Source organism: Pan troglodytes, chromosome 9 (genome assembly GCF_028858775.2).
Source record: "Pan troglodytes isolate AG18354 chromosome 9, NHGRI_mPanTro3-v2.0_pri, whole genome shotgun sequence".
Taxonomy (NCBI): Eukaryota; Metazoa; Chordata; class Mammalia; order Primates; family Hominidae; genus Pan; species Pan troglodytes.
The window spans coordinates 16,473,500-16,495,167 of record NC_072407.2 but is presented as its reverse complement, the minus strand read 5'-3'; the positions used below and the strand labels follow the sequence as shown (position 1 = coordinate 16,495,167).

The 21,668-nt window shown below is 40.9% G+C and overlaps 1 protein-coding gene across 33 annotated transcripts in view; it reads right to left on the bottom strand.

The window, feature by feature from the left end:
* Positions 1 to 21,668, bottom strand: part of MICAL2 (microtubule associated monooxygenase, calponin and LIM domain containing 2) — a 265,639-nt gene that overhangs the window by 20,704 nt on the left and 223,267 nt on the right. For all 33 annotated transcript variants that reach the window (XR_010147486.1, XR_010147477.1, XR_010147476.1 and 30 more), the window contains 3 exons: positions 18,947 to 19,062; positions 14,684 to 14,776; positions 11,492 to 11,585 (listed from right to left, as the gene is read on the bottom strand). Coding sequence is in view for 22 of the 33 variants with exons in the window: in XM_016920387.4 (XP_016775876.4) it covers positions 11,492 to 11,585; positions 14,684 to 14,776; positions 18,947 to 19,062 (303 nt within the window). In the remaining 11 variants the exon portion in view is untranslated. The remainder of the gene's footprint in view (positions 1 to 11,491; positions 11,586 to 14,683; positions 14,777 to 18,946; positions 19,063 to 21,668) is intronic.

Below are 21,668 nucleotides of genomic sequence, written 5' to 3'. Positions count from 1 at the left end.
AAAATGGAATCAAGTTGGAAAACACTCTGCAGGATATTATCCAGGAGAACTTCCCCAATCTAGCAAGGCAGGCCAACATTCAGATTCAGGAAATACAGAGAATGCCACAAAGATATTCCTCGAGAAGAGCAACTCCAAGACACATAATTGTCAGATTCACCAAAGTTGAAATGAAGGAAAAAATGTTAAGGGCAGCCAGAGAGAAAGGTCAGGTTACCCACAAAGGGAGGCCAATCAGACTTACAGCTGATCTCTCCACAGAAACTCTACAAGCCAGAAGAGAGTAGGGGCCAATATTCAACATTCTTAAAGAAAAGAATTTTCAACCCAGAATTTCATATCCAGCCAAACTAAGCTTCATAAGTGAAGGAGAAATAAAACCCTTTACAGACAAGCAAATGTTGAGAGATTTTGTCACCACAAGGCCTGCCCTAAAAGAGCTCCTGAAGGAAGCACTAAATATGGAAAGGAACAACTGGTACCAGCCACTGCAAAAACATGCCAAATTGTAAAGACCATCAAGGCTAGGAAGAAACCGCATCAACTAACGAGCAAAATAACCAGCTAACATCACAATGACAGGATCAAATTCACACATAACAATATTAACCTTAAATGTAAATGGGCTAAATGCTCCAATTAAAAGACACAGACTGGCAAATTGGATAAAGAGTCAAGACCCATCAGTGTGCTGTATTCAGGAAACCCATTTCACATGCAGAGACACACATAGGCTCAAAATAAAGGGATGGAGGAAGATCTACCAAGAAAATGGAGAACAAAAAAAGGCAGGGGTTGCAATCCTAGTCTCTGATAAAACAGACTTTAAACCAACAAAGATCAAAAGAGACAAAGAAGGCCATTACATAATGGTAAAGGGATCAATTCAACAAGAAGAGCTAACTATCCTAAATATATATGCACCCAATACAGGAGCACACAGATTCATAAAGCAAGTCCTTAGTGACCTACAAAGAGACTTAGACTCCCACACAATAATAATGGGAGACTTTAACACCCCACTGTCAACATTAGACAGATCAATGAGACAGAAGGTTAACAAGGATATCAAGGAATTGAACTCAGCTCTGCACCAAGCGGACCTAATAGACACCTACAGAACCCTCCACCCCAAATCAACAGAATATACATTCTTTTCAGCACCACACCACACCTATTCCAAAACTGACCACATAGTTGGAAGTAAAGCTCTCCTCAGCAAATGTAAAAGAACAGAAATTATAACAAACTGTTTCTCAGACCATAGTGCAATCAAACTAGAACTCAGGATTAAGAAACTCACTCAAAACCACTCAACTACATGGAAACTGAACAACCTGCTCCTGAATGACTACTGTGTACATAACGAAATGAAGGCAGAAATAAAGATGTTCTTTGAAACCAATGAGAACAAAGACACAACATACCAGAATCTCTGGGACACATTCAAAGCAGTGTGTAGACAGAAATTTATAGCACTAAATGCCCACAAGAGAAAGCAGGAAAGATATAAAATTGACACCCTAACATCACAATTAAAAGAAGTAGAGAAGCAAGAGCAAACACATTCAAAAGCTAGCAGAAGGCAAGAAACAACTAAGATCAGAGCAGAACTGAAGGAAATAGAGACACAAAAAACCCTTCAAAAAATCAATGAATCCAGGAGCTGGTTTTTTGAGAAGATCAACAAAATTGATAGACCGCTAGCAAGACTAATAAAGAATAAAAGAGAGAAGAATCAAATGGACGCAATAAAAAATGACAAAGGGGATATCACCACCGATCCCACAGAAATACAAACCACCATCAGAGAATACTATAAACACCTCTACGCAAATCAACTAGAAAATCTAGAAGAAATGGATAAATTCCTCGACACATACACCCTCCCAAGACTAAAGCAGGAAGAAGTTGAATCTCTGAATAGACCAATAACTGGCTCTGAAATTGAGGCAATAATTAATAGCTTACCAACCAAAAAGAGTCCAGGACCAGATGGATTCACCAGAGGTACAAGGAGGAGTTGGAACCATTCCTTCTGAAACTATTCCAATCAATAGGAAAAGAAGGAATCCTTCCTAACTCATTTTATGAGGCCAGCATCATCCTGATAACAAAGCCTGGTAGAGACGCAACAAAAAAAGAGAATTTTATACCAATATCCTTGATGAACATTGATGTAAAGATCCTCAGTAAAATACTGGCAAACTGAATTCAGCAGCACATCAAAAAGCTTATCCACTATGATCAAGTCGGCTTCATCCCTGGGATGCAAGGCTGGTTCAACATATGAAAATCAATAAACGTAATCCAGCATATAAACAGAACCAAAGACAAAAACCACATGATTATCTCAATAGATGCAGAAAAGGCCTTTGACAAAATTCAACAACACTTCATGCTAAAAACTCTCAATAAATTAGGTTTTGATGGGACGTATCTCAAAATAATAAGAGCCATCTATGACAAACCCACAGCCAATATCATACTGAATGGACAAAAACTGGAAGCATTCCCTTTGAAAACTGGCACAAGACAGGGATGCCTTCTCTCACCACTCCTATTCAACATAGTGTTGGAAGTTCTGGTCAGGGCAATCAGGCAGGAGAAGGAAATAAAGGGCATTCAATTAGGAAAAGAGGAAGTCAAATTTCCCTGTTTGCAGATGACATGATTATATATCTAGAAAACCCCATTGTCTCAGCCCAAAATCTCCTTAAGCTGATAAGCAACTTCAGCAAATTCTCAGGATACAAAATCAAGGTGCAAAAATCACAAACATTATTATACACCAATAATAGACAAACAGAGAGCCAAATCATGAGTGAACTCCCATTCACAACTGCTTCCAAGAGAATAAAATACCTAGGAATACAACTTACAACGGATGTGAAGGACCTCTTCAAGGAGAACTACAGACCACTGCTCAATGAAATAAAAGAGGATACAAACAAATGGAAGAACATTGCATGCTCATGGGTAGGAAGAATCAATATCATGAGAATGGCCATACTGCCCAAGGTAATTTATAGATTCAATGCCATCCCCATCAAGCTACCAATGACTTTCTTCACAGACTTGGAAAAACTTCTTTAAAGTTCATATGGAACCAAAAAAGAGCCCGCATTGCCAAGTCAATCCTAAGCCAAAAGAACAAAGCTGGAGGCATCATGCTACCTGACTTCAAACTATACTACAAGGCTACAGTAACCAAAACAGCATGGTACTGGTACCAAAACAGAGACATAGACCAAATGGAACAGAACAGAGCTCTCAGAAATAATGCTGCATATCTACAACTATCTGATCTTTGACAAACTTGACAAAAACAAGAAATGGGGAAAAGATTCCCTATTTAATAAATGGTGCTGGGAAAACTAGCTAGCCATATGTAGAAAGCTGAAACTGGATCCCTTCCTTACACCTTATACAAAAATTAATTCAAGATGGATTAAAGACTTAAATGTTAGACCTAAAACCATAAAAACCCTAGAAGAAAACCTAGGCAATACCATTCAGGACATAGGCATGGGCAAGGACTTCATGTCTAAAACACCAAAAGCAATGGCAACAAAAGCCAAAATTGACAAATGGGATCTAATTAAACTCAAGAGCTTCTGCACAGCAAAAGAAACTACCATCAGAGTGAACAGGCAACCTACAGAATGGGAGAAAATTTTTGCAACCTACTCATCTGACAAAGGGCTAATATCCAGAATCTACAATGAACTCAAACAAATTTACAAGAAAAAAACAAACAATCCCATCAAAAAGTGGTTGAAGGATATGAAGAGACACTTCTCAAAAGAAGACATTTATGCAGCCAAAAAACACATGAAAAAATGCTCATCATCACTGGCCATCAGAGAAATGCAAATCAAAACCACAGTGAGATACCATCTCACACCAGTTAGAATGGCGATCATTAAAAAGTCAGGAAACAACAGGTGCTGGAGAGGATGTGGAGAAATAGGAACACTTTTACACTGTTGGTGGGACTGTAAACTAGTTCAACCATTGTGGAAGACAGTGTGGTGATTCCTCAGGGATCTAGAACTAGAAATACCATTTGACCCAGCCATCCCATTACTGGGTATATACCCAAAGGATTATAAGTCATGCTGCTATAAAGACACATGCGCATGTATGTTTATTGCAGCACTATTCACAATAGCCAAGACTTGGAACCAACCCAAATGTCCATCAACGATAGACTGGATTAAGAAAATGTACATATACACCATGGAATACTATGCAGCCATAAAAAATGATGAGTTCATGTCCTTTGTAGGGACATGGATAAAGCTGGAAACCATCATTCTCAGCAAACTATCACAAGGACAAAAAAACCAAACACCACATGTTCTCACTCACAGGTGGGAATTGAACAATGAGAACACATGGACACAGGAAGGGGAACATCACACACCGGGGACTGTTGTGGGGTGGGGGTAGGGGGGAGGGATAGCATTAGGAGATATACCTAATGCTAATTGACGAGTTAATGGGTGCAGCACACCAACATGGCACATGCATACATATGTAACTAACCTGCACGTTGTGCACTTGTACCGTAAAACTTAAAGTATAATAATAATAAAATTAAAAAAAAGAAAATATTCTGGATAAAAAAAGGATGGTTGTGTCTGTACTGAACATACACAGACTCTTTTTCTTGTCATTATTCCCTAAACAACATGGTATAACAACTATTTACACAACATTTACACTGTATTCAGTATTATGAGTAATCTAGAGATGATTTCAAGTATGCAAGGGGACCTGCATAGGTTATACGCAGTGACTATGCCATTTTATATCAGGGACTTGAGCATCCTCAAATTTTGGTATCTTCAGGGGTTCTGGAACAAATCCTCTGTGGATAACAGAGTGTGACTGTATATTTTCCAAATGAGTGTCTTTTCATTTCCTTTATAGTATCTATTGACTAACAACTTGAGGTCAAAAAAAGATTCTTCTTAACATCTCAAGTTTCAATTTTCACATTAAAGTCCTTAATCTTTATGGAATTGATTTGTTTGTATGGTACGAAACAAGACTCAATTTCGTTTTTTCCTCTATGGAAACCAATTGTCTCAGAATCACTTACTTCCTGTGATCTCTAATGCTACTGCTGGCTTATATCAACTTTTCACATATATAAGATTACGTTTGGGTCCTTTGATGACTTTCAGAAAAGTATTAAAATTGGCTCCATAAGATAGTACATGTTTTTTGCTAGATTTACTCCTAGGTACCTTATATTTTTGATGTTAATATAAGTGATATCTTTGTTACTTCATTTTCTAGGTGTTTCATGCTGAGATATTGAAATGCAATTAATTTTTCTAGTTTGAGCTTATATCCAGTCACTGTTATTTAGGTCCTTATTATGTTTAATAGTTTACTTGTACATTTTGGGGTTTTTTTCATATAGACAATCCTAGCATCTGGAAACAACAAATTTTTTTTTCTTTCTTTCCAAACCTCTTGCCTTTCTCTGCCTTGTCTTACCACACTGGTTGGGATCTCCTGCACAAAGTTAAATAGAAGACTTAAGAGTAGGCAACATTATTTTATTACTGATTTTTAAAGAAATGCTTCTATTTAACAGTGATGTTTGCCGCATGGTTTTGGAAAATATGTTTCAATTAAGAAAGTTCTATTCTGTTCTATTGCTTTTTTTTTGCTAAAAGTTTTTAGCAAATGGATGTTAAATTGTGTCAAATGATTTTCCTTCTCCTATTGAAAAGACCATAAGATTTTCCTCTTTAATTTTTCAATATGGTAGTTATAAAATCACCCTTAGATTGCCAGATTTAAAAACTAACGGGATTAAGTGTTTGTTATATTCTTTTATCTTTTTGAATCTTTGCTGTATCTGTGGTTGCATCTGCCCTTTCCATTTCTTCTTTATTTCTGTCTTCTGTCTTATTTTTAAAAAACAACTTGCGAGGGTCAGCTTTAGTCTCTCATTAATACGTTTGTTCAATATTTGGCTTGCAATGAGGCCATGGACTTCCTTCCTACAGAGTGGCCAGTGAAGCTGGAAACAGAGGTGAATATACAGCAAGCGGACTGTCGGTATTTGTTGAGTGAGCCAGTCTTCCATAGACTAGGAGTGTCCCTGTACATCTTTGCTGAGTGAGTCAAACTGCAAGGCCCTACCATCCTCTGAACCTTAGCCATTCCTCTAACTAGTCAGGTAGAGAATTCCAAGAAGTGGGTCAGGATACTACTGTGTGACTACTGCACAACTACTTGCTTCCTGGGAAAGGGGAATTAGCTCATTTACTGCTTGCTATAAAAGCTGCTGAGTCCTTTTCCTGGGGCTCCCTAGCTATGGGACAACTCACTGCATGCACAGGTGCCACCTGGGCTCATCACGTCACACCATGGGACTTGGGGACACGGCAACTTGGGCTACCGAGCTGATGTTCCTGCTGTTTGCTATGCTGTGAATAATAAACTCTCTTGCTCTGATGTACTGAATTTTGTTGTTTACTTTTTGTACCTACATAGTTGTGGCAAACAACCCAAGTTCCTTGCATGCTTAATCATCCACTTTGAAGTCTTATTACTCCTGACCATTATCTATAAGGTTGGTGTCCTTTTCTGACAATATCCCATTATATTATGTGACAAAATAATATTATCTGTGTTTCTGTGTTCATGGCTACCTGTATTTAGAGAGACTCCTTTAGAATCACAGAAGATCTCAAGCCTTCCCCTGCTCTGCTGACTTATGAATGCACTGCAACCAGCCATGTCTAATGATGGATGAAAGGGTACAACCTTTAACTCATTGCCTTCCAGTACCTTTTGAGAACAAATAGTTATGGAAGGAAACCTAAAGAATATCTATTTCCTAAAACCCATTCCCAAATTGTGGCAGAGTGTCAGAGAGGCATGCCTCAAAACCCATAGTCTGCTATCTTTGTTGAACAGCTTTTATTGCATTACTGTTTTTGGGGGGCGGTGGTGGCGGGGGTGTGGGAGTGATAACAATGAGTCCTCATTGAGATCCTTGTTTGGATCAGGCACGCAAAATTCATGTATTACAAATATTTAGAGAAACCGGCTTAAATCTCTTGTAGGGAGTATAGTTACAAATGAATGTGAATGGATGAACAAACAAATAAATACAATTTGAGAAGTCATTGACCATCCAGCTGTGTTTTATAATAATAGGGATATAAAATAAAAGAGAAGGAATATTTTTGGATACCTATTTTATTTCAGGCCCTTTTGTGGGTACTTTACTAACATTATTTCACTTAATCTTTTCTTCATAGCACCCCTGTGAGGTTGGTATTATTCATTCAATTTTACAGATGAGAAAATTTGGCAGAAAAGTAAATAATTGTATAAGGACTACATTGGGATTCAAACTCAGGAGTGTCTGATTCTAATGCCTGTGCTCTGTCCAGGACACCTCACTGTACATTATCCAGGAATTTTTATTCCTCGGGTCCTCAGCAGCAGTGAAAACCATGGAGTGTAAGCTCAGCTACTTCCCCGGTCCTGGAGAGGCTTTCGCTAGCATTTCCCACATAATGTGTGCTCCTGCTGCCACCTGCTGGCACCTTGTGCATCCTACTTTTTCTTGGTAAACCCCTCAATCTCCGGGAAGAAGAAACCATCTGGCTCCAAAAAAGGCAAGAAGCTCCATGCAGACAACTAGCTGGTAAATCTTCCCCAAAGCTGGTAAAGCTATAAGGGAATAATTATTCTCATCGACCTCCCCTGGGGAGAAATCCTTTCTCTTTCGAAGTTACTCGGTTTTCATCAGATTCCAGGTATTGAAAGAAAGCCCAGATTGTGTTATCCAGACCATTTAAATTTGAATGGTGGTCTCTTGCTAGACTGGGGTATTCCATGCCCCTAGTGTGTAACACTGATCATCATATTGACAAGCAACAAGCCAGTAGGTAACAGTGCCTCAACCAAGAAGAGTCTAAGTGGCTGCAGAGCTGGGCCTGGCCTCTTTCCAGAAGGTGGTAGGGCCCCCAGGAATCAGGTTACTGCATATCCTGGTCCTTCACCTGGGCAGCTAGGACCAAGAGGGGACTCTCTTCCCTCTGTCAAAGACATCACACACACACACACACACACACATACAGACACACACACACACACACACACTCTCTCTCTCTCTCTCTCTCTCTCTGTCTCTCCCTCTCTCTCTCTCTCTCTCTGTCTCTGTCTCTCTCTCTCTCTCTCCACGTCCTGCAAAACATAATGATTTGTCATCTGGGGTGGATTATTAGATTTTTGTTTTCCTTTGTTTCCCTTTCCTTGACAAAATGGGGAAAAACCCTTCCCGGGGGCGGGAGAGCTTATTTCTGACTGCTGGAAAAAAGAAAGCAGGAATTGTTGTCACGACAATGAGGAGCTCATCAAAGCCTCATTTTGCTCATCAGCCATCATTGCCCTCCATCCCGCACCCCCGCATGTTCCTCTAATTCAATGCCCGCCTAATGAATAACTCCCAGAACAAAAGCCCCTTTCAGGCTGCCTACATAATTATCAGAGGAGCCTTGCATAACTGTCGCAGACTACTCATGTTTTCAGGTCTGTCTCTAAATTTGGTTATTCACAACCTTTATAGCTCAATATTATTGCCTAACTGTGATCATTTTCTAATTATCCTAATAATACCTATTAAATAATTCCCATTAAATCACTTGAACCGGAGCAGCACAGGCCAGCTCAAATACAACTTAACCTAATAAGCATTGGTCATTCATTAAGCAACAGGGCAATCTCTTAAAGGGACTGAATAGAATATTAAACCACCAAGGAATATTATTATTGCACAAATGTTATTACAAGTTAGAGTATATTAATTTTGGTGGCTGGTCTGCAAAACTTCCATTTGGTTGCTTTTGAGGCCACTCTCCCGACTTGACTCTTTTAGTCTCCAGCCCCTTGTTGATCTGCATCTGTCACCCACACAAGGACAATCAAGGGAAAAAGGCCCATAAACTTAACAGGGGAATTAAATTACCAAGGATATAAAGGGAATGAATGGAATCCATCTTCTGGCTGGCTTGGCACACCTCTGAAACGTCACAAGCTGGCCAGATTTCTTTTGCTATAACTCAAAATAGCTCTCTCTTTTCTTTTTCTTTTTTTTTTTCATATTTGGGGATGAGGAAGATTTTCAGAAGATGCTTTATAATTTTGGTTTCTATCATTTAAATTTCAAGCAGTAAAAATTAGACAAATTCTTTAAAAGAAGATGTGTGTGGATACTTAGTAATATTTTGTAAAATGATATGAGTAGTGTTTACTAAATGCCTACAACGTAGGCAATACTCCGGTAGAGACTTTGCCTATCAACACTTCTAATTCTCAAAATGACCTGATAATATGGGGATTATTATCTTCATTTTTCAGACAAAAAATCTAGGACCAGAGAGGTTAAGTGATTTTCCCAGGACTATTCAGCCTAAGTGGAGTGGAATAGAATTTGAACACAGGGCTTATTGGCTTATTGGCACCCACAGCTCCCCACTTCCCACCATGCCACCTCTTGGCCTGTGTTGCTGGCGGCAAACTGAAGCACACCCTGGCTTTTCTGGTTTTTCCTTTTCTTTTCTAATGCTCTCACTGAGATCAGCAGATTGTCAAAGACAAGGACCAGAGCCTTCTGGACTGGGAATATGACCAAGCACCAAACAAGGGCAGTTCATTCTACCAAAAGTCCCACAGCAGCTGTAGAGATGGACAGTGACTCTCAGTCCAGGCAGCAAGAAACTCTTTATATTTGTAATAAGCCTATTTCTAATGAGCAAATTTGGGTCATCTTTGCAAGGAAATCCAGTGCATTTTAGTAAAAAAAAACAAACAGGTATTGATTAATCATCTGCTCCATGCCAGGCACTGGCTATGGATATTACATAAATTATTTTAGCTAATCCTCACCACAAATACAAGTAACAAGTATTATTAGCACTCCCAATTTACCAACAAGAAAACTGAAGCACAGAAGAGGTAAAGTCTGACTCTAGCATTTCCCTGAAATCTAGTGCTAAATTAACCATGCAGTTAATGAAACTGAAACCTCAGGACCCCTTACTTGGATGGGTCCTTGCAAGGTTCTGGAAGCAGCCCTCACAATTTTACATGCATGACTTTGCATGAACTCCAGGCCTCAGGAAATCTGGGTCTGCACCTGCTAGTTTCATCGCTCTCATGTAACTGGACTCTTAAAGAATTGAAATCCTAATGTTTCACTTGTTAAGTAACAAGTAACCTGTTGTTTATATTATTGCACATTATTTCAGTGCTCAGTTTTTCACCTTTTATATCTCAAATGCTGAAGGCTGAAGACATCACATTATAAAACTAAAGAGACAATACCCCCAACAAACTCTTAGGGCCCCCCAATTCATGAGCCACACCCCTACTGGAAGATTTCCGAAAATGTAGGTTTCTTTAAGCCGCTCCTTACCTGAAAACCCTTCACTAGCTCATTTGTGAAGATATTTCATGTCTTTCCACATTTGACCTTTGCAGGTGCTGTTCCCTCTGCCAAAACAATCTCCTCTTTACTGGTTAACTCTTGTTCCTCCTCTGGTTCTCATCTTATAGATCACCCCTTCCCAGAAGCCTTGCTTGATGGCTTCCCTCGCCCCAAGATCAGTTAGGAACCTCTTGGTTCTGTTCACGTTGTACCCTAATGCTTGTTCCTATGACAGCATTTGTCATACTGTATTGTGGATTACCTCTTTACCTATGTGTGTCTCTCAATGGACTATAAACTTCTCAAGGTAGAAACTGCATCATACTCATTGTTACAGACCCAGTGTTTTAATGTCTAATGCATAGTAGGTCTTCACCAGATGAGTTCTGTTTGAATCCAAGAATCTGAAGCTATTACTGGAAAAGTTACCACTTATTGCTTTACCTTGGGCCAGGCAATGTGTTAACTTAAGCATCAAATATAATTTCTTCTTCAATCCTTATATCAGTTCTATAAAGGAGAAAACCACTATTATCCCCATTTTAGATGAGAAAATGAAAAAGTATAAAGGTTTATAATGTGACTGGCTCAAGGTCATACAGGTAGTAAAGGAAAAACCAGGACATTGACTCTCACTCTGAGTTTTGAATTACTACCAACACTGCTCCAATACCCATATATTTCTCCTGAATTTATCTTAATCTTTGAATTGCAAAGAACATTCGTGTTAGCCAGTGGAGAGGTGGGGCTGAACAGAAGCCCAGTTACAAGGCCCGCGGGCTGACCAATGCTCCTGGGAATTTCAAAGTGGGCCACTAGTTTGATTTTTACATTTGATCTTGGCCAAAAGGCCGAGAAACAATAGTTTGATGTTTAAAGTGTGCGGCAGTTGTGGATTTAGCACCATATGTCCATGCTGACAGATCTCCAGCAGGTGACAAGGTCTGTTTTCCTCAGATGGTTACGCTAGCACTATTCTCAGACCATGCCCACTGCTCCGGATCTGCTGGGATGCCGTACCTGCTTCTCCTCGCAACGCCTTCTCCAGCCTCACACCCTGGATCTCAGAAGCCCTCTGCCGCTCCTCCACCTCCTCCAGCTGCCTCTGGATGGCCTGCAACACCAGGATCAGATGTCACACAAGGACTTTCCACATAGAGTCCCAAGAGGGGCTGATTCTGCCACTTACTTTCCAGGAGAAAGAGGCCCTTTCACTTGTGATGGTCCTGCCTTGAATAACTAGGCAAGGACCTCTGAATTCCCAGACAACTATACCCTGATGTTTCCCTTCCTTAGCATGCAACATAAAGCAAGGAATTTGTATGTATGTTCAACTGGCCCTTAAGTAGACATTGAAACAGTCCCCTTAGACAAGGCCAATCACAGATGTCCTCCAAGACAGAGGCTGTTGGGTGAGGTGAGCAGTCATCATGGCTCCTAACTATGGCCGTGGCATAATGATTGGAGCTGCAGTCACTGTTCAGAGTAGGGTAGGGGGTCCAGGGGCAAACAAAGTACTTGCATAATCTATTTTCCCCAAGAAGAACCAGCCTATACCTCCCAAGGAGTCAGTCTGGAGCAAGAGAACTGGGCCAGCTCCCGGGGTTTCGTGCTCCTGTTTTAGATTGTCCTGCTCCTGTCCTTAGCTACAAATTGTACCTGTTCTTTCATTGCACCATGGGCAGATGCCCAGCGTTCTTCCATTGTGGAAGTGTACTGTGCCTTTGTTACTAGCAGGTTATTAAGGTGAGACACAAGATGTTTAACTTGTTAGGGGATGACATCATACTCTCCTTAGGTTCATTATAGACACCTGTTAAGGTCTGGGGTCATGACTTTATTTGCATTTACATATTTATTTTCCTTACTATTAATCTCTTGTGTATATTAGAAAGAAGTTAGGGAAAAGCCATTCCTATATAAATTTTGTTCATCCCCATCCATTTTCTCTGCTTTCAAATACCATGCTGTCAAAAGGCACATCCCTTGGCAGAACAGACTTTGCACCTGGCAGAACAGGCATATTCAAGGAACAGTCAGTTGTTTGGGCAGACAGAATGCCTGTGTTCCTCCTCTGTTTTACTTTACTCTGTCTCACTCCCCTCCTTCCTTAACCCCACGTCTTTCTAAATCTCCCCTGGAATCACAAGTACAGCAGCCGAGGCCCCTCCAATCCTGGAAAGGGACCCAAGCAGGGAGGGGTGGGGCCTGCACAGCCACCGGGCTCTTCTTGTCCCAGCTATGAGTGCTTAAGTCCCAACATAAAATCCGAAATAGATGGAAAGTCTACTTAAAACTATTTGTAATTTCATGCCCTCTTCCTGTCTCTCCCTTAAAGACAATTATATCTTTATAAATCCATCTCTTGCTGGCATGCTGTAGAATTGCTAAAGAAAGGAAGCACCTAAATGGCTTTATTACCGAACACTGTGCAGTAACAGCTATCTGGTTCTTAGAGACTAAATTGTGTCCCACCCCAAATGCATATGTTGAAGCCCTAACCCCTAGTGTGACTATATTTGGAGATAGGGCCTTTAAGGAGGTAATCCAGGTGAAATGAAGTCACAGGGCTGGGGCCCTAATCCAATGTAGCTGATGTCCTTATAAGAGGAAAAGACACCAGAGATATTTTTCTCTGCTCATGTGAACTCACAGAAAGACCATGTGAGGACACATGAAGAAGGCAGCTGTCTATAAGCCAGGAAGAGAGGCCTCACCAGGTGCCAAACCTGCCAGTACCTTGATCTTGGACTTCTCAGCTCCAGAACATGAGGAAAATAAGTTTCTGTTGTTTAAGCCATCCGGTCCGTGGTACTTTGTTATGGCAGCCCAAGTAGACGAATACAGTGTCATTCTTTAGACACTAAGGATGAGGCTGGGCACGGTGGCTCACACCAGTAATCTCAGCATTTTGGGAAAATGTGGTGGGAGGATCACTTGAGCTCAGGAGTTCGAGACCAGCCTAGCTAACATGGTGAAAACCCGTCTCTACTAAAAATACAAAAATTAGCTGGGCGTGGTGGTGGGCTTCTGTAATCCCAGCTACTCAGGAGGCTGAGGCAAGAGAATCGCTTGAACCTAGGAGGTGGAGGTTGCAGTGAACTGAGATCACACCACTGCACTCCAGCCTGGGTGACACAGCAAGACTCTGTCTCAAAAATAAAAAAACAACAAAAAACAAAAAACAACTAAGGATGAAAGTCTCAGAGATTAAAAAGGGCTGCTATGGGTGCCAGCAGGACTCAAAAGGCCATTGTAATTCCTCTCTCATCACAACCATCTGGGATGAAAATACAAGGAAGAGGCATTGCCTAGTTTGCCAATCAATATCATAAGACTTGTCTTGTTCTTGGAAGGAAAAGTTGCAGTGTTTCAAGGAAACCTGTTTTAGAGGTTGCAAGTAGACAGAAGTGACTTTTCCCCATTCACTAGGTGAAAGAGGTAGCTCCCAAGTCAGCCATGGGGAAGGGTAAAGGAGGGTGGATTGAATGACGTCACTCTGTCAGAAATAGTGTATAGGATTATTAGCCAGATAAAGGGAATAAATGGAGAAAGGGATGTGAGGGTATACTGGATTAACATAAGTGGTCATTCTAAGTCCGCGTATCCTAAAACCCAACTCTTGTTCAAGACTAGGCTTGGGTTCCTCAGAGAGGTGGAGGATGCCTTGAATTTCTGCTTCATTTTGCCTGTCTGTGATGGAGTTGTGGCTGAGCAACTTGGGAGGAAGTGTTTGAAGTAAGCAATCAGGCCAGGAAATCTGTATTGGAATGCTAGATACTTATGATTTCAACTAATCTTGAAATAGAGACAGCCCTTAATAGCTGTCAGTTTAGTAAAGACACTGTCAGGGAGTTGGTGGAAGATTTGCGTCCTCACAGAAGACAAAACTAAGTTCACTGCTATGTGGCAGTCAGGGATGACTCCCAAGGCCATGCGTTGGCTCTTGTTCCAGCCTCACATGTCTGCAGATGGAGGGGTGGCTGAGAATAGGCCAGATTAACAAGGGGGCTCTCCAGGACCCAGAGTCCTACTGAGACTAAGCCAGAGCCTCTTTAAAACGGCCACAAATCTGGTTCCTCAGAGAACAAGACTGACCTTTCTCCAGCCTGCTTTCCCTAATACAGTGCAGACTCCCAAAACTCTTTCCCATCCAGAGTCCCAGGATCCTGGACCCAGGCCCACTCACTCATCTCCAGTCTATTTACTGACCTGAGCCTTATAGAGTCTTTTCAATTCTTCTTGCTTAACCAACTGCTTCGTTGCTTTTTCTAGCTTCTTTCTTCTTCTAAGTGTCTTCTTCTCCTATGAAAACCAATAGAGAAAAAAATTATGTCAGAGAAAAATGGGGTTGAAATTTACAAAATATCATTATAGGCTTCTACCCTCTCCAACTAATGATTCCCAGCCACTGCTTACCTTCTAAAATAACGACATCTTGTAGAACTCTCTGCAATGATAGAAATAAGCTATAGCTGTGGCTGTCTGAAATACAGAAGCCACAAGCCCCATGTGGCTAGTGGACACTCGAAGTGAGTGTGGATTAGAAATTGAATTTTAAATTTTATTCAATTTTAATGAATTTAAATGTAAACTTAAGTAGCCACATGTCGCTAGTAGGTTCTGGATTGGGAAGCTGCTATGTGTGTATTGGGAGGGAGTGTATGTGTAGGTCTGTAGCTGGGAATTGCTATAATAGAATACTGTCTGGGTTCAGCTGAGAGAAGGAATGGTATAAGAATTATACTTTACAGGGGTGCTACGATATGGCCCAGGGATGAGGGGCTTGGGAGAGAGAGAGACAGGTAGGCAAGTAGACAGACATACACACACATACTCGCTCTCTCTCACTACATGAAAACCAGTTAACAACTTTAAATAGTGCTTAGGTTGAGTCTACAGTGGCTAATTAAACCTGGAAATGGAGAAATGTATCATTCCAATGAAAGTGTTTTTTGGCTTGAGGGAAGCATGAGATTGCTTCTCTTCCCAACCTCACTTTGTTTATACAATTATAGCATTACTGTCACTGGGTTGTGTGTGTACCTGTGCTTGTTAAAAAAATTTTAAATTGATGCATATAAAGTAGAAGTCTAGATCTTGATAGTATCACTTCCAGGTTTTAGACACAAGAGAAAAACGAAGTGATGGTGTGGTTAATTCCACATACTGGAAAGTTCAGGAGGCACTTAAAAATGGGAGAAATAGCAGAGACTAATGGTTGAGCACTGGGCCCACAAGACAGGCAAAGCTGGCATCCAATCCCAGCTGAGCTGTGTGAGCTTCAGAATGTCACACAACATTCTGAACTTCAGTGCTCTCTTTAGAGTAATGAGAAGAATTTACTGCCTACTTTGTAGGGATACACTAAGGACTAAATGAAATAATAAGGCTAAGCCTTTTGTAGAATACCTGAAAAAGACATGGGATAAACACTCAGTAAATACTAATAGCATGATTTTTATAGCATTCGTATATTATTATATTTTAAATTAGCATGATTATCACATTTTACTAAAATCTATTATGATTTTTGTGTGTAGGAGTATATATTATACATACACACACAGACATTCTGTATCTACAAAATAAATGTTCAAATTGGGCTATTTTTACTCATTTTTCCTTCTCTGAGCATACACATCAACTTTCTGTATACTAGGATGAGGATTAGAGCATGCTAGACATTTCTTTTTAATGCTGGAATAAATAAATATGAAATTTAAAAATTGTCGTAGCTAGCTTGGTGCCTACAGGCTATTTTTCTGGAATTCTCCTTAGGACCTAAAATCCTAAAGATCTTCATCCTTGGAAGAAAATTTTACTCTCAGAACTCAACTTATTCCATATCATATCACCTCTGTTTCCATGAGATGACTACCAGATTGACTGTCAATCACTCTGAATGGGGATTCCAGACCTTTTGCACGGGGGATTCTTCATGGGGCAGCTAGGATCTTTCTGGAAAGGCTCTAGGGAAGAGGTGGTGGGGATCAATGGTAACTGTCATCCAGAGATTGTCTAACTTAGCCTATATGGAGTCAGTTCATTTATTAACAAGTGCCCCTTGAGCTTCCATTATACTAACCTATGTAATAAATCCTCTCATTTACCAAATGTTATATGCCAGATACTGTACTAATTATTTCACATGTATCATCCCATTTATTCCTCAAATTGCACTTACATTATAGGTAAGGAAATAAAAACTCAGAGAGGAAATTAACTTATACAAGATGATGCAATTATTAATAGGCAGAGCCAGGAGTTCGGCACAGGTAGCCTGAATCTAGTATCCACATTTCATTTGGTCTATACTGCCTTTCCTTGTGCCAAATACCGTTTAGACACAACAAGGACCTACTCTACTTTTCCATAGTGGGACTATGGAAAAGAAATGTCAATGTTCCCCCTAAATGAAGACCACTGAATGCAATTCCCAGGCGAAAGGTGGGGGGAATTGCCTCAACAGCATCATGTGGTCTTAGCGCTTCCCAGCAGCAAAGCTATCAAACTCTGACTCTTTCTCAAGAGTCAGCAAAACAGAACCTAGAGGAGGAAAGAAAGTCATGTATTGCCTTTTATTAAAAAGTTGCTGATACAGAAAAGAAGAATGCTTCATTAATAAACACTCACACAGCCTTATATATACAAGGCACAGTTCTTATATCCTCACTGATGGTGATGATGCAGAGAGGGAAAGACGCCAAGGGCTAGGGAAGAAAAGATGCAGAAACTTGGCAGAATCAAAGACAATCTGCTGCGTCTCTTCCTGCCTTAGTCTCTTAGATCTGGGTGTGGTGTGGGAGGAGAGGCAGTGGGGAGCAAGGGTGAAGCAAAGGGAAGAGGCCAAGAGGACACATCCTGCCTCGTTTCCTGTGCAAAGGTTCATTTGAGCTGTCATGGTCTCCGTGCCACCTGGCTGGGGACACACCTGCATGGGATAGAAGAGACAAAGAAACCAGAGGATGAAAACCTCCTCTCTTTCCTTCAGTGTGAGCCCTCGAGAACTTGGAAAAAAGAAATCTTCTTGCCAGCTTCCCTTAGTGTAAGAGTGGGCCAGGTCAGAAGCCAGGTGAAGCGGGCATGCTTTACCACCTGGCAAGCTGACGTGATGGCGGGCTCTGTTCTGGGCCAGCAGGAGAACAAGGAGCTATTTGTGAGACTGGTCCTAAATACCACCGTCTTGCTATTTCAATATGTTTGGGCCATTCTATTCTTTTATTTTCCATGAGTGTCAAGATGGCTGATGCTGGGATCTCTGCCTAATTTGAATATAGAATTAACTCAGGGTCATTCAAGGGGGTGAGAGGGGCAGTAAGAAAACCACAGAAATCAACACAAGACACACGGAATTCATTTGTGTTGAATACTGAATTAATCAGGGACACCACTGTTAGAAATGAGAAATTCATACATCTTTCTCCCTCAACTCTCTCTGTCTCTCTCTCTTCTCCCTCCCTCTTTCTTCCTCTCTCCTCCCCTCCCCACACCACACCTCCCAGACCCCTCCTGCCTTGCTCCAAGCTGGGCCATGGGGAGTTGGAACCCCAGAGTGACTTGAGATGATGTCAAAACTCCTAATGCCAGATATGGAAAAGTTGAGTGTAAGTAAATAAATTTGGTTCTCCTCCTCCCTCCCCAGATCCTCACTACTCCAAAAAATAAACACTACCAGAGCAGTGAACTGCTTCTCTTTCTACCCGGGAAGCATTTTAGGTCCAACCATTCAATAACCCCTGCCACCCCCACCCCACCAAGTACTCTACTGTCTCAGTGAAAATGCTCCAGCTTCAGTGGATAAAGAAAACAATGATGGGCTTTGGTTATGGGACGTCTGTCTCTGTGTATGTGACATACAGACACATTTATAAACATATAAAACGTTTGTGTTTTTTAATCTATGGATATGAGAGTTGTTTAAAGAGTTCTCCAAAAACATTAATGTTCATTGAGAAAAGAAGTCTGCCATCTCCCCAGCTGGCACGGGGCTTGTCCCTTCCACAGCAGAGATCTTTGGAGTATCCATGTCTAGATGCAACTGCATGGTTCATTTCATATTTCTGATTAGAATAAACATAACATTTTCCATGCAATCTGCCTCTAGTGCTTCTTAAATGAAGCTGTGCTTCCCCCAGGGAAATATGCATCTGCTTGTTGTAATGTTTTCGATGGTTTGCTTGTTGGACCACATATTAAACCCACTTTAAGAGCTGCCATCACCAAATGGTTTCAAGTAAATATGTCTTTTTTTTTCTCCCCAATTTGTGTCTGAGAAAGGCAAACTTCTACAAGTTTTTTTTAAAGAAGATAATTCTTTGGGTGTTCAAGGTAAAGAGAGCACTCTGTCAGATGCAATGAAACATGATCCTCCTAAGGAAACCACTGCAGCTGGAGCCCACATTGGTTCTGAAATCCGGATGGTAAGCAGCCCCCACCAGCCAAGGCCCTCTTTGGCTGGTCAAGTGTTGTTACCTTTAACTGCAAGGAAAGCTGGGGATCAAATTCTTCACCTGCAGAGGAGGAGGAGGTTGAAGAGGCAGAAGAGGAAGCCTCTGTTACCTGTGCTCTGAGGGGAAAGTTCTTGGAGTCTGAAATGGGAACAGAAAAACTCAATGAACTGCTAGCTTCATTTCCTGCTTTATGAACCAAAGCTGCTGCTTCCTCCTCCCCCACTTACTCTCATTCCCTTCCTCCCTGCCCTCCCCTCACTGCACCTGCCGTGAGCATGAGGCAACAGTACCTAAGGGCAACTGAAAATTTGGCCCTCCACGTTAATTACATTTCTGGGTCCCTGCCAAGAGCTTTGCAGCTCTCTTTTCACATTAAAAAAAGAAAAAAGAAAAAAGAAAAAACCAAGGTATTATGCAGAAATCAATTAATTCCTTAAACACCATTTATATGGTGTGTTGCTCAGAATGCATTCAGAGATAAAATCTATTATTAAAATGCATGTCTGAAGTTAGTTGAGTTACCTAAATGCTTGTGTAAGGTTCGTTCTGCAGAGTAATTGAATGCAAAAAAGTTGGAGCCAGCTCTTAAACAAATCGCCCTTCTGCGGCTCACAGCATCTGGCACCCATTTTTACTACATGACATCTGCTCAGTGTAAAAGAGCTGGCGTCAGAATGTCTGGTCATAGAAAAAAAAAATCCCAAATGTAATCAGAAGCAAAAGGACTCTAAGCCTAAGGTTTTATCACATAGTCTCATGCAACATAAATATTTCATTAATTATGGCTAAACAAATGCCATTTTTATTTTCCCAACTTGCAGATATTATCACATCATCGAAGTGGTGATTCAAATGCCAGGAAAGGCAGTTTAAGATAGGGATGGCTCAACAACACAGGGCCCAAGGGAGAGCCGAATTCGAGGAGATATGCCAGTCTCTGAACAAGAGGTAGATGGTTAGAGGCAGCAAAGTGCCCACGTTAACTAGAATCGCTCTGTGATCTGGCCAGGGACCACGTGTGATAAGGTCTTCCAGGTGCCACAGGAGGCTTTTATTCTTCTCAGCAAGAACATCTGCCCCTACACATCAACATGATGCAGAGTTAATGAGTAATAGCTGGATTAACCCACTCTGATTACTGAATATCAGGACCAGCTAGGACTCCACGATACGAAATTTACTAATCTTTATTTTGCTGTGGCTGCTTATGTCTGAATAGAAATAGGTGTTGGATCGGGGGAAAGGAGAAGCACCTCCAAGTCAGCTAACATTCTCTCCAGTCTGCCTTTTCCTCCTTAAAATTTTCAACTATTCACCCTAGTGAGAGAGGCCAAGTTTGACAAAATAAGGGTGCTTTAGCCTCCAAGAGCACATTTACATATGTTGTTATTCAAAGCAAAATAATGCAAAACATCCCTGTTTTCTGGTTTAATGTGCCAGATGGAAAGCTCAGGTAAAGATAGAATCAGAGAGCAGTATAATAATGGGAGGAAGCATTGTTACTGATGAGCTGAGATTGTTTCCCATTTCTAGCCACTAAATGACCACTGAGTAATTCAGTCACTGAGTGTTCACTTCTTAGCATATGACCTTGAGGAAATAATTTTACCTCCTTGAGTTTCTCAGGATCATGATTTCTAACTTGCAGAATTGTTGTGGAAGGGTGGAGATAATCAGTGTAAAGTGCCTAGCACAATGCCGGTATATTAGCAGTGCCTGAGTAAATGTTCTTATTGTTGGTAGCAGCAAGAGCAGCAGGAACCACGTGATCATCATCACTGATCTAAAATAACAATACTGCAACATTAGAAAAGTTAGCCTTTGTTTATGGAATATAAACTAGGCAGAAAACTGCCTAGTTAGCCTTTGTTTATGGAAGAAATATAAACTTAAGTTGAAACTTCTTTTAACTTTCAAAAAATAAATATTTCCATTGAAGTTTCTTTTGAAATTGAGGAGAAAATGCTTCCAAAGATAAGGCATTTCTTACACTTCTGGCAAGAAAGAAGTTATATAGTTGCCACTGAGTCTTTTTCTTGTTACTCTCTCCATTACAGAACCAATCATTCTAGTACTTTTTTTCTGAGATGGAGTCTTGCTCTGTCACTCAGGCTGGAGTGTAGTGGCATGATCTGGGCTCACTGCAACCTCCGCCTCCCAGGTTCAAGTGATTCTCATGCCTCAGCCTCCTGAGTAGCTGGGATTACAGGCGCCCACCAACATGCCCTGCTAATTTTTGTATTTTTAACAGAGATGGGGTTTTGCCATGTTGGCCAGGCTGGTTTCGACTCCTGATCTCAGGTAATACACTTGCCTCAGCCTCCCAAAGTGCCGGGATTATAGGTGTGAGCCACTGCACCTGGCCTAGTACACTTTTCATTTGTAAAATCTTGAAGACTTTGCAGCATTGTTCCACTCTGGCTGTGTTAGAATGACTGATTCTGGAATTCATCTCCCAACACAAAGCACTGAAAATTAAGACAAAATACATGAAGCATCTATTTTCAGGCACTGAACAACAGGCAGTGCAGAACTGTGATAAAGGCAAGAACAGAAGCAAATGAGGAAAGTCCTACAATCACAGTAACTTTCTGCCTAGAGGGTCTTTCCAGATCACAGTACAGGTAAGAAGAAACTAAATAAAGCATAACAGATTCATTGAGTTGAAAAGATAGATGAAAGTTTGGGCAGGCTGAGACAGCTGGAATACGTGGGGCAGAGTATTGGAGAAGAGGGAGCTATGA